The sequence below is a fragment of the Trichomycterus rosablanca genome, chromosome 4 (genome assembly GCF_030014385.1).
Source record: "Trichomycterus rosablanca isolate fTriRos1 chromosome 4, fTriRos1.hap1, whole genome shotgun sequence".
Lineage (NCBI taxonomy): Eukaryota > Metazoa > Chordata > Actinopteri > Siluriformes > Trichomycteridae > Trichomycterus > Trichomycterus rosablanca.
The window spans coordinates 32,931,783-32,945,824 of NC_085991.1; the positions used below are offsets into that span (position 1 = coordinate 32,931,783).

General features: G+C 37.2%; 1 protein-coding gene across 1 annotated transcript; it reads left to right on the forward strand.

The window, feature by feature from the left end:
* The first annotated feature begins 404 nt into the window (after nt 1-404).
* LOC134311582 (calpain-5-like) lies at nt 405-11,379 on the forward strand. The gene is made up of 12 exons (XM_062993227.1): nt 405-569; nt 3,140-3,271; nt 3,722-3,933; nt 4,979-5,171; nt 5,914-6,107; nt 6,250-6,327; nt 6,463-6,937; nt 8,829-8,951; nt 9,041-9,237; nt 9,355-9,473; nt 10,772-10,908; nt 10,994-11,379. Exons 1-12 carry the CDS (start codon nt 405-407, stop codon nt 11,156-11,158), a joined length of 2,190 nt encoding a protein of 729 aa, XP_062849297.1. The 3' UTR covers nt 11,159-11,379.
* Nucleotides 11,380-14,042: the final 2,663 nt, after the last annotated feature.

Below are 14,042 nucleotides of genomic sequence, written 5' to 3' on the forward strand. Positions count from 1 at the left end.
CACATGACATTTTGGAGGGAAAATGACAAGCAGTGCTCAATTTGGACATTTAGGGGTGTAGTCTCTTAGGGGTGTACTCACTTTTGTTGCCGGTGGTTTAGACATTAATGGCTGTATATTGAGTTATTTTGAGAGAAGAATAAATTTACACTGTTATATAAGCTGCACACAGACTACTTTTCATTGTGTCAAAGTGTCATTTTGTCAGTGTTGTCCCATGAAAAGATATACTTAAATATCTGCAGAAATGTGAGGGGTGTACTCACTTTTGTGATACACTGTAGGTCTCTTGCTGATGTATATAAAAATTGTTGTTTACTTGTGCTATGAAATATTGCCTTTTATTACCGTCTCCTTTCCTATCATCTGCCTTTCCTTTTCTTGAAACTTCTTTGCCCTTTAGGATGCCAGATAGTGTGTGCCTGTTTCATGGTCAGAACTATGACAAGCTGAAGCGGGCATGTTTGAGAAGAGGGGCTCTCTTTCAAGACCCATACTTTCCTGCCTCTGCACAGTCCCTTTTCTACAAGAGAACACCACCTCCAGGACTCACTTGGAAGAGACCAGGGGTGAGGAGATATTTTTGTTGTTATCACATCATTACTTGAAAAAAATTTAAAACATGCAATATTTCATACCTCAGGCTCAGATTTGCCTGTTTTACATTTGCACACAAGCATTTAGACAGCTTTCAACAATGGTTAGATGAAATGAAAACATTACCATCTTGGTAAGCTTCTTATGTTTGAGTAAAGAAGTGTTGTCGTAAAACAGTACACTTAAATTGTCATATGGGAGCATCATGATGGGTGGCTGCTTTTCTACAAACAATACTGGGTCATTACATGTCAATAAAGTCATATTCTCTTTGGACATAAATTTGTGTAATAAATTTTAAACTCAATACAAAGTTAAGTGTTTCACTGGCTGGAGTGGATATCATACAAAATGTTACCTGTCCATCCAGCAGCTTAAGAGTGTGCTTTACTATATTTAATTAGTATTAATATTTAATTAAAATAAACCGAACTACGAGTATAGCCCAAATTCATCCTGCTGGTATTGCCCAATCAAACAGAAATTCCATAAGTATTGCTCATGTTAAATGGTTAGCATTTGTATATACTATTGCCCTGCAAACTAACCCCATGCTAGCAGTGGCCTCAATAATTTTTAAGACTGGATGAACTTTCCCTTCTAAATGTTCTTTTATTAGAAATAATCTGGTATTTGGAGTGCACTGTTATTGAGTTCTTGGCGATTTCTTAATTTACGGCTATAGCTAGACTTGACTGTGTCTTTTTGTGGATGTCTAGCTTCTAGTCTAATTGTGGCTGCTCAGTCAGCAGTGCTTTAACAGATATGTTTAATTAAAGCCTATCTGACGTGGTGAGACATCATTCCTTTGCTATTTGACACTTTGGGGCGCGTGTGTGTCGCGTGGTTGCCTTAAGAAGTCGTAAAAATATTGACTAAAATAGTGTGCTCTGACATTTGGCATGTTTAATATAGCTGTTGATTATGCAGCAATAAGCATTTCAACAAGTAGTTATTTTCTGTATGTAGTGATGGTGTTTTGCATTGTGAGGTCTAAAAATCAGTAGTGCTTACAATCTACCTAATGCAGGTGTAGATTTTGTGGCCTCGGTGTTAGCTAATTAACTTTTTCTGGCCATCAGAAAACATTATCAAGCTAAGCAACTATAAGCATTTATGGTCTTCTGTTTGTAGCAAGCAATTTAATAGTAACAATTATTTTATTATTTAATCTATAGCTTACAATCTGACATGTATTACAGTATGCTAGAAATGTCATAACATAAATTGAAAGATGAAAGATGAAGACATTTTTATCTGTGAATGCCTATATGCAAGACAAGTCAATGCCAGGCCTCATTTTGCATGCACTATAACACTGTGGCTTCATAGTGTGCATGTTCATGACTGACCTACCAGCTGACCAGATCTGTCTCTAATTGAAAATGTATGGCACATTGTGAAAATGAGAATCAGATGACAAACACAGACTGTTGAGCTTATTATTTACAAAATATAATAAGTTTTTTGCATTTGTATCAATTAAATAAAGGTTGAAAATGAACAAATCAAGATTTAGTTTTATTGCATTTTACAAAATGTTCCAACTTTTGAGAAATGGGGTTTATAAAATGACAGTGTGATTTCACTTTAAAATGACCAGCATACAAGAGATCTTCAAAATGTTTCCACACTTTTATATTTTTTATGGAAATGGTGAGGGTGGGAGGAGTAGTAATTGGTATTGTCTGAGAGAGCTTATAGTCTGGATTTAGTGCCTTCTAATTTCCACCTTTTTGGACACTCAAGCTTTAAGGGGAAGAAGATTTTCATGTGATGATGATGTGAAAGCAGCGGTGCATCAGTGGCTACGCTCTCAACTAAAAACATTTTTTGCTGATGGCATTAAAAGGTTAGTACGACACTGTGGAAAAATGTATCGGAAGATGACTATGTAGAGAAGTGATGTCATTTGTTTTTGAAATTCTTAATAAATAAAGTTTTAAAAGTGTGGAAACTTTTTGAAGAACCCTTGTATGTACAATGTAGAATTCAGTTCTAATTTTCCTTCTTAGACTAATTTGTGTAACGTAAAAATGGAACAGTCTTATTTTAATTTATTGTGTGTGTCTTCATGTTGTGTCTGACTGTGTGTGGGCTCTATAACCTGACACTTAGTGATACTTGGAGATGGGATCCGATGTCAAAGCATGAATTGACAAGTTCCAGCAGACAGCACCTCTTTCTTTTACACATTCATGTGCACACATACACATCCAAACTGAGTGTCAATGGCTATTGTTTAATTAATAATTCATTCTTAAATAATATATTTGATATTATATTATATACTTAATGTGTGATTAATAATTTTAATTTTAAAATATAATATAATATATAATATGAACACTTAGCTTAGTAATTTTACTACACTTTATTTAAATATACAGATTACAAATAATTGCAAATGGTCAGCCTAATCCCAGTTGCTTAAGAGCTGACAAATGATCTGTCTTTCATCTGAAGTGTTTTATGTAAATCATTAAAATATTGGACTAGCTTAGGTTAAAACTACTTCACTTTCTTTTCATTTGGGGCTAAGGAGCTGTGTAAGGACCCTCGACTTTTCGTGGATGGTATCAGCACCAGAGATTTGCATCAGGGAAGTCTGGGTAACTGCTGGATGGTGGCAGCTACTTCCTGTTTGGCCACAGAGCCATCACTTTGGAAAAAGGTGTGTTTGTATGTGTGTGAGATTAATTACGATGGCATAGTATGGCATAATTGATGTGGGACAGTGGTAGCCTAGTGGGTAGAGCTTTGGGCTATCAGTCGGAAGATAATCGGTTCAAATCCAGGTTCTGCTATGCAGCCATGGTTGGGTCCTTGAGCAAGGCCTGTATCACTGTCTGCTCCAGGGGCGCCGTACACTGGTTGACCCTGAGGTTCCTGACAGGTTAAGGCACTGCCACAAATTCTTCCCTGCAATCTGGACAGTTTTTGTTTCATGGGGTCATCTTGGGCTTCCTGTCTATTAAGTGTTCTTGGAATCACCCATTTCCTCCAGTTACAAAACCCCACTAGACAGTTCCCCAATCAGTAAAATAACCATTTGGAAAATCGTGGAAATCATAATTTCTTTGTCACAGTTTCTTATCCCGCTCTCTGTACCATCCATGTTCAGGTCATCCCAAATCACATAGAGCAGGAGTGGAACCCCAAGCGTCCAGACCTGTATGCAGGAATTTTCCACTTCCGTTTCTGGCGTCTGGGTCAGTGGACAGACGTGGTGGTGGATGACCGTTTACCGGTCAGTGAGGATGGGACTCTACTCTTCTGTCGCTCAGCCACACCAAGGGAGTTCTGGAGTGCCTTGCTGGAGAAAGCTTATGCCAAGTATGATACAATAGATAAAAAAGAATACAGACACAATACAGAAACAAGCAATATTTAATTACAAACAGATATAAATTTACTTCAATTCTGTTATAGCATTTTAAGCCTATATGTATACACACACATTAAGTTGTCAGTTTATAATTTACACTTAATTTGTATCTAAATTTATTTTGTTTGAACATTTATGCCTATACGTTGAACTTTTTGTAGATGCATTTGCCTTTTATGGTATGGTCTGCATATTTGGTCATACCCCCAGTACCTCGTCTAAAAGACCACCATCAATCCATCACTGACCTGATATTATCTGTGTAGTGAATTTTTGTAATCACAGCCGGTGCATTGGCAAAATTGTACTACCCCTCTGGGGTTGAGAATGAAAATTACGGTCTAATTATGGTCTCCAATCAGTATCACAGCTATTATGTGTACACATAGTTTCAATAACTCCAGCCAACAGTGCTTCTATAACTGATAAACTTATCTCAGCTTGTTGCCGTTCTGTTAATGGTCCACCATGAATGAAAAAGAAAGGTGGTTGGGCTAAAGTCAGTAATTGTATACATCTGAAGTGTCTACATACACTTATCAATGTTTTTTTTGGGTACACCTACCTGCTACGTACCTTCATTGATTATGTTTAGGCAACACCTACCATACATCTGTACCTTACAAAGTGTTCAGTAAGTTTATGTCATAGGTGTACATTGTGGTTGCTTGGGTTCATGTGCAAAAAAAAGGCATTTTTAAGGACAGTTATTATTTTCTTAAAGCAATTTTTATCCTTGGAATAGACCCCCATTAACATGCACCAGCACATACATGTGGGCATACACCACACACCTATCCTCCTTTCTATAATGGAACTACACTTCACCAAGAGGAGATATTATATTAGCGGACAGTATGTCTCTTAAAAGTCTCTAATTTCATTATTTCTGAAGCATACAGTCATTCAGCTTTTAGAAACATGAAAGAAATGTTTAAACCTTCCAATAATTCATGATAGTCCCTCTGTTTGTTTTGTTTTTCTTTCTTTTAGACTGAATGGCTGTTATGAAGCTTTGGAGGGAGGAAACACTGCTGAAGCTTTGGTAGATTTTACTGGAGGAGTGTCTGAACCACTTAGTCTGGATAGAGAAGCCTTAAGTCATCATGCTGACCAAAGGAGGGAGTTGTTCCAGACACTAGCCAGAGCACACAGCTGCAAAGCTCTCATCACATGCTCCATACGGGTAAAAAACTAAAATACATTGGGGTAGACTGTACAGAAAAACTGTATAGTTCCTCGAGGAAGCTAATATAGAGTAGGTTCAGTCTTTATCTGCAGAACAGATGTGTTCTCTCATGGAATGTTCTCAAACAAGTCTTTAATGACTGAGAAAGGCGCATGATTTTGTTATGGTGTTTATCAAATCATACTTAAATCTTTTCAACTGAATGTTTGGGGGAATCAATGGGAAATATGAGTTATCAATACAAAAGTGTGTTGGTGCTTCTGGATGTGTAGGATGGCTGGTTGTGCACAACCTTGCAAAACAATTCCACACCATGCAAATCCATTGGCTTTCTCTAAACATAAAACCAAATATATGAAATGTGGATTTTTATTTTCTTTATTGCTCAGGGTCCAGGTTTTGAGCTCTTTAAACCAAGTGATCAGTCTTCACATGCTAGCCAAAGTTTCTATAGGGCAGCTTTGCCATTAATTTCAACACTGACAGCTTATAATGTATATATTTTTTCTAGAGCCCGGATAACAGAGTTTTATTTAGTTCTCTGGCTATTTTTAAGGGTTCTTTTTTTTTCCCCTAAAAAACTACTTCACTGATTCTTTCATTCATCTCACAATGTGTGCTGTTATCTTGGAGCTGAATGCTTACTAATCAACTTTCTGGCTTGCTGATGTCGTCATTAACTTTTTTAATAATTTATGATCCTCATTCTTGATCACACCTATTATACTGTATGTTTTAGCCTGCAGAAGGAGAGCAGGTGGAGTCTGTTTTGGAGTGTGGTTTAGTAAAGGGCCATGCTTACAGTGTTACTGCAGTTAGGAAGATCCGTGTGGGGGAGAATCTGCAAGCTGTCTGCAGAACATCCCGGATGTGCATGGTGCGCATGAGGAACCCATGGGGCACAGCAGATTGGACAGGGGCCTGGAGCCAGGGGTAATTTTTTTAATGTAGCTAAATCTTGATGTATCCATGAGACTGATATTACTGATATTTGTAAAGTGGTCTGTAGGCTAATGATAAAAAATGTATAAAATCTGTCAAAATTAATAGCTTGATATTTTGATGTCACCTGCAGGTCGCAGCATTGGCAGCAGTTGGTTCGCAGTGAAAGAGAGAAGATGGGGCTTATCGTAAGGGATGTGGGAGAGTTTTGGTAATGATACTTTTCTATTGTAGTAATGCATTTCTAGATCTGTGAATGTCACACCTATTAAATATCCCACATGGGCCATATTTTCTAAATACAATAAAGACCCATTATTTAAAACATCTGTGCCTTTTTCCCCAGGATGGATTTTGAAGACTTCTGCCACTACTTCACAGATATGGTGGTGTGCAGGCTGGTGGAACGATGCTGGCTCTGGCCTTTGGGTCACTGGAGAGAAACATGCTGTCATGGAGAGTGGACTCATGCTCCCCAAGACTCAACAGCCCCAGTTGCTCCTTTCCTCTTCAACACCAGGAACACAAGTTCCCAATGGTCCCTTCCTGCTAAAGCTCCAAGAGGAGACAGGAAGGAAGAGAGGCTACATGAGAAGAGGGACCACCAAGTAAAAGAAAGAAAGGAAAAGTGTGAACAGAATGCTAGAAAAATGCAGAACTCTGGGATTACGTACAGAGAAGCTCCGATGCCAAAGAAACAAAGGGAGATTCAGAGAAATAACAAAGTAGTGGTGGAGGAAAGATGGGAGAGAGAAATGGACAAGAGAAGTAGATGCGGGGGATGTATAAACCATCAAGACACATTTCTTAATAACCCACAGGTATTGCTTCCTTATGTACAAACACTCACTGAGCAGGTACACCAATCTGTTAAGTCATTTTTTTTATAAGCTACACCTACCATACATTGTGGGTATACAGTTACTGACTGCAACCCATCTGTTGTTCGGAACATTTTGTCACCCTCTTGTACCCCATTTATCAATTGAAAGTGGCCCCATAGTACATTCAGTGGTGCTTGTGAATGAGTCTGCTTAGGAGAGAACAGTATAAAAATGTATTTTAATTTTATTGTAACATTATAATAAAAAGGATTTAAATAATACCATAATAATAATTTTTGATAGTAACCAAACATATCAAAACATAACATATTAATGCAGACAACAAACAGGCTAGGTAACAGCTAATAAACTAAGTTATTTAAATATTTTGCAGAGTTATGGGGGAAAAACTATGATCTATTATTTTAATCATACTCTGTATCCCTGTTTTATTTTATTTTCTAAATAAATAAATCCACAAAAATCTATAACTCTATATTATTCAGAAGAAGATCAACTTTTTCAGTACAAGGTGTGGTGGAAAAATCTGCAGTAAAGGATCACACCAACACAGAGACTCTGTGAATGTGATAACACAGGAAATAATAAACTCCCTTACTTTCTTCGGTGACCTTGTAGGACAGTGGAAGATTCCACCATTCATAGTAGTAACTGATTATGTATTAATACTTCTAGTGTAACGTAACATTTTTCTCTCACAAAGGTCACCTGAAAATTGCTAGATATAGCTACAGCGTGAACCATAGTGTATTGCAACATTTGTTTTATTGTCCAGCATTAGATGTCCTGTAGCAAACTCTCTCACCCCTATGGACTGTCTGCTTGCAGATTCTATTTTATTGCACATGGCAAATTGTAATCATAGAATAAAAATAGTGTTAACTGCATTATTGATTTGTGTATAATTTGTGAATAATTAACAACAAATACCTGTCTGTTTAGACACTTTGATGAGCCTCAAAATCTATGATGTTAGTCTAATTAATTATTAAATAAATCACTATCCCTGCCAGGGGCTGTGTATAGTTTCAGAAATTAGCTAGGTTTTAATTGTACTTCTCTTGCTCATATACAAAACCCATTTCCAGTTGGGATAAGTTGTAAATGCAACAAAAAAAGAAAAAAATTCAATGTTGTCACAGATCAACTTTTTTTGTATTTTGTAAATAATAACACATTTAGATACCTCTAACACAGTCCAATATATAAATAAATATCCAACACATACAATATACAAATATATTATAAACTTTCACTCTTATTTTGCCAACTTTTAGGAGTGTGTTGCAGTCATCACATTCTAAATGTGTTTCTATTTACAAAATACAATGATTAGTGAAAACATTGCAAACACTTTCTTTCTATTTTTGTCAGTTAGATAAAGATTCAAGAGAATTAACAAATTACAGATTCTATTTTCAGTGCGCTTTAAAAAATGTCCCAGTTTTTTGGAAATGAGATTTGTAATAGTGAACTCCTTCACAGATTATAAATAATACTGACACTGTTTATGCCTTTCCAAGAACTGCCCTTGATATGTGTTGTGTATTTTTAACGTCCACCTCAGCAGCAAGTGTATTTTTAATTGTGATGTTTTTAATCACTCCTTTGGCTCCAGCTGTTTTTACTATTTACTACTGAGGGCAGTTGTAGCCTAGTGGTTAGGGTACTGGACTAGTAATCAGAAGATTGTTCAAGTCCCACCACTACCAGGTTGCTGCTATTGGGCCCTTGAGCAAGGCCCTTAACCCTCAATTGCTTAGACAGTATACTGTCATAGTACTGAAAGTCGCTTGGGATAAAAACGTCTGCTAAATGCTGAAAATGTAAATGTACTATTCTGATTTTTATTCTCAATGGGTTGTAGTTCATGTTTGACGTAGAAGGTGAAGAGGATGAAGTGCTGATCTGCCTGCAGCAAGAGGACAAAAGAATGAAAAGAAGGGAAGGAGGAGGTGAAAATCTTCCAATAGGCTTTGAAGTGCTCAGGGTGAGAAACATGTTAGATTGTAAACAGAATGTGTTTATGTCTGCAGTCTTTTTTTTTTAACAAAGTCCTCTGCTTCTTTTCTCATTTAGGTTGAGGTAAATCGTGTGAGTAGGGTGCAATGTTTTATCGAGCAGACAGCCAGTTCTGTGTATATAGACTCCCGCAGCGTTACCCTGCGTGTGACCCTTAAGCCAGGTCGTTATGCCCTTCTGCCCACCACTTTCCAACCTGGAGCCACTGGCAGCTTTTTACTCCGAGTCTTCTCACACAAGCGTATTAAGCTCAGGTAAGTTATGCGAGATATGAAACCATATATTACTTTGTATTTCAGCAAAGAATACTTTAGAGTGTTATGATGGTGCTATGAGAATGTATAATACACTTAAATGGTCTCCTTCTGTAGGGAGCTGAAGGAGGAGTTGCCTGCTCCATCTATCTGGCACTGTTGCATTCCTCCGCCATGTGCTGTTACAACAGTGCACCTGCACAGAGCTTCCAGATTCAGCAAACCCAAACAACCAGGTCACTGTCAATCTAGATCTGGCTGTATTGATCATATGATGTTGATCATTTTAGTTAATACAGTGGAGCCTCAATTTAACAGACTAAAAGATGGTTGCACTGGTCCGTAAAATGCGATTGTCCGAAACAGTGAGGTATTTTTTCAGGGGGTGCAAAAATATACAAAAACACAGCACTAACATCCACAAAAGTGCTAAACATTTAAATATGATCAACAGTAAAAATATTAAAATTGGTGTACTATACTACTGGGGAGAAATTTAATTTACCTTGTGTGGTGAAGATATGTTTTTTGCTGTGATCGTATAGTGGGGACTTAGAGTATCTATTATTCTGAGTCTGAAGCACTGCTGGTGGCTACTGGAGCAGTACAGGTGCATAACTAAGCACTAGAACTTGCAAAAATTAAGCATACAACACAGAGAAAAAAGCGAGAACAAAGTGAGCCTCCTGACAAAATAAAGCCTGTCACTCATGTAAACAGAGAAACATGCACTGGCTAGTGGACATTTACTGAACTACTGGTCTTGGTAGGCTACTCGCTGGAATTTTAAACAATCCGACTGGACATTTGGTTTTACAGATTTTGTTTGGTAAATCTAAAATTCGTTACATGGAGGTTCATAAAATCAAGGTTCCACTGTCATTGTTTTTCACTACCTATGCTTTCTACAGAAAGAATATGTTTTATTCCAGATTCTACATAGTGCACTACATACTAAATATAAAATTTTATTTTTAAATGAAGAGTAAAATGTTGGTTTATAAATTTCATTAAGTGAAAATATTGCACTGCTGAGCCCACTCCTGCCTACAGAATTGCTAGAATAGAAAATAGCTATCAAAATTTTATGTATGTTATACTGTAGTATGGCATATTTTATGTTTACTATAGTATAATAAACTGTAAATATATTTAAATATTGTCAGGAAAATAATAATATAAAATAAAGAAATAACCAGATTTTTTGACAGGCTGGGCAGTTTAAATAGATGAACACAGCCTCTAATTCCCATCCACAACAACACAGTGTATTAGCATTTGCTATCTGGATGCTAGCATGGTTGTAATTTTTGTTACAACCCAAACTCAACATACTACAATGATAGTGAAAATGTAACTTTATCTACATTGCAGTTGTAAGCTGATGGAGCGGTTACTGGTTGGCTAGCCATCCTAGTATTATAGGATGTGCGTATTCTTGAGCACTGATACAGTATATCCACTGCTGCAATACTAGAAGTTCAGAATGTTGTTATAAAACAATGAGGTCCTAATATTGTTATTTTTGCCCCAGCTCCAGATGTGTATGCTGTTATTAGATGTGAGGAGGACACTGTGAGGACACGTGTCTTTAAAAAGGATGGAAGTCCTGAATTTAATACCAAAGTGATTTTCTACAGAAGAAGACCTAAAATGAAAATCTACATAGTGGTAAAAATGTTTTCACCAGTTTGTACATTACAATGAGAGTAATAAGCAAAGATCTTAGTCAGTGTTTGTGTTCATGTGCATTTAGCTGTGGAGGAGAGGTTTACTGTTTGACTCATTCCTTGGAGGAGCTTATCTTCAGACTGGGGCCAATGAAATAAGCAGGAACAGAGTGATTGAACTGCAAGGTGGACAGTGCCATGGCTACATCTATGTGGAGACTTCCACCAGTCAGTGCCTGACTGATTTATAACTACAATGGTGCTGGTGTATTAGTGACAACTAATTGGGAGAACCAGTGAGGGACCAGAATTAAGAGTTTGGGATGCTTTGGAATTACCTGGATTTTAGCAGTAATTACTCATATAATGCTGTCTATATTTCAACCAAGTCAATGTACATTACAAATACATCATAAACTAACTACACACAATTGTTTACACACTGATTACATTAGGATTAAGACTGTGATTGGGATTCTTGCAGCAGCATCTCATTTGTGTTAAAGTATGGACCATTCCAAGCCCATTATTAAAAAACAAAGTAACAACAAAATGTTTGGGGGTTTTGTAGTCATAGTCTTGATGCATTGTCCAACTTTTATTATGTTGGTGGACCATTATTTGATATTCTTATCTAAAAATGTCTTGAAGAAATTGTTTTCATTTTATTTTAATCAACCAATCAATTTTTGTGTTGCTTAGGTGGCGCAGCGGTAAAAACACACGCTGGAACCAGAGCTGGGATCTTGAATACGTCGTATCGAATCTCAGCTCTGCCTTGCCGGCTGAGGATGAGCGGCCACATGAACAACAATTGGCCTGTTGTTTATATGGGCGGGACTAAGCCGGATAGGGTCAGTCTCTCTTATGACTGGTGCAATTATTACCTCTGCTGGCTGTTTGATGGCGTCTGCACAGAGATGAGAAAAAGAGTGCTCTTAAGGTGTGTCCCTCCGTACACGCAGCTAGGCTGCACTGCACTCGTCAAAGTTTAGGTGATAAGATGCATACGGCATGCTGCCCACGTGTCGGAGGGGGCGTGGGATAGCTTTGTTCTTCTCAATCAGAGCAGAGATCGGCATTGGTGAAGAGGAAGCATGATGCAATGGGGCAATTGGACGCGCTAAAAAGGGAGAACAAAAAGGGGAGAAAATGCATAAAGAAAATAAATATATATTAAAAAAAGTCTGTTATTGTGAGTGAAAACCAGAGCACAGTGTGCAAAATGAGGAAATCCAGGTAATTCCAAATGGTTCACAAAGTCTTTATGCCAATATGTTCGCCAGTTAGAAGAACTACCCTTTGGTATACTGGCATTGCAGCTACTATAAAATGTACAGAAAAATGTGTGGGTGAGTATGCATTGTTGGGATTGTGGGTGGATGGAATGTCTGACCTTTGGTTGTGAAATGTAGCTGTTAAAAGAAACTTGACTAGATGTTCAAACCTGGTGCTTTACATTTCCTTAATTTAAATAAATTATACCGCTGTCTATTGAGCTAGCAGTAAGTTGATGTATGAAAATGTTAAGGTTATCTGCTGGTTAGATAACTTTTATCACAAATATCACATACAGACAACATCAATACTTTAATAACACTGACAATCTAGGCTGTAAAACCAGTTTTAAAAAAAGGAAGAAAATTATTTTGTTTTCTCTGAAGTAAATGTCACATTTTATACTGTCATTTATAGTCAACAACTAGTTCATCCTGAGAATGTTGTAAGAGTATACACAATTTGTACAGAATAATTGGGACACCTACACATTACACCTAGAGGAGCTTTATGACATTTTTTTCTAAATCCCCATACATCCAAAAGAACATTTGTAAGGTCAGACACTGACACAAAGGTGTTTCATGATGTGAGGTCAGGGCTCTGTGTGGGTCAGTCAAGTTCTTCCACATTAAACCCACCAAACCATTCCTTTATAGACCTCGCTTTGTGCACTGGGGCACAGTCATGCTTGAACAGAAAAATTATCCCAACCATTTTCCACAGTTATAAGCATACAGTTGTCCAAACTGTCAAAGATTTCCCTTCACTGAAACAACCCCATAGTATTATCTCTCCTCTACTAATATTTACAGCTGGCACACTGCAACCAGACTTGTCGATCAGACTGCCAGTTAGAGAAGCGTGATTTGTCACTCCAAAGAACACATTTCCACTGCTCCAGAGTCCAGTGGCGGTATGCTTTACACCATTCCATCCAGTGCTTGGCATTGTACTTGGTGATGTAAGGTTTGCCTGCTGCAGCTTGGGCATGAAAACCCATGCTGATGTTAATGCCAAAGGTTTGGAACTCTGCACTGATTCAGCACTTAATGGCTGAGATGATGTGGTTCCTAAACACTTCAACTTTTTAATAATAACACTCACAGTTGATCTAGGAGGGAAAAAAATCATGAACCCTGACTTATTACAATGGTGGCATTTTGTTACAGTACCATGCCTAAATTTAGTGAGCTCCACAAATGTTTGTAAAGACAGACTTTGATATACCTGTGACAATGGGACTGAAAACACCTGAATGTACTGATTTAGAAGAGTGTGTCACAAAAGTGTCACAATACTTTTGTCTATACATTGTATGCATCCATGTATGTCTATGTACAGTTTAAATGATCTTTAAATTATCTTCTGCAGCTGTACTTTCTGTCAGTGAATAATTAAAGAACCAAACATTTATGAATTTCACATATTTTATATGTTTATTGTGGGTTTCTGAAAATCTGCTGGGCCAAAATTACACATAGAGCAACTCCAAGTTATTAAGTTGTTAATGTAAAAAGTTCAGTATAGTGTCATTTAACTTGTGGAATGGCTTTCTAATGAGTTGTTTGTGATTATGGAACAGTGATCTTTTGTCAGAGACAGAAGAAAACCTTGACTGTCAGGTAAAGGAATAATAATGATGTAAATCAAATTATAAAATAAAATGTATCTAAATAACCAAATGTAATACTAGAAACACCAAAAAACATCTGCCATTAATTAGAAGCTCCTGGTGGCACTGTCACTATCATTGTGGGTATTTGAATTACTTGGCTTATTAAATGTTTTACTTCTTAATATTCCTATTGACATTTTTAACATGTTATGCAGACGTTTGGGCCCTCATGGTCAAAT

Excerpts from the sequence above, each read along its gene's own strand:
- LOC134311582 (XM_062993227.1), top strand. The coding sequence starts at position 405 with ATGCCAGATAGTGTGTGCCTGTTTCATGGTCAGAACTATGACAAGCTG. Across the intron at positions 6,938-8,828 it reads CATTTCTTAATAACCCACAG|TTCATGTTTGACGTAGAAGG; the intron begins GTATTGCTTCCT and ends AATGGGTTGTAG. Across the intron at positions 8,952-9,040 it reads TAGGCTTTGAAGTGCTCAGG|GTTGAGGTAAATCGTGTGAG; the intron begins GTGAGAAACATG and ends TTTCTCATTTAG.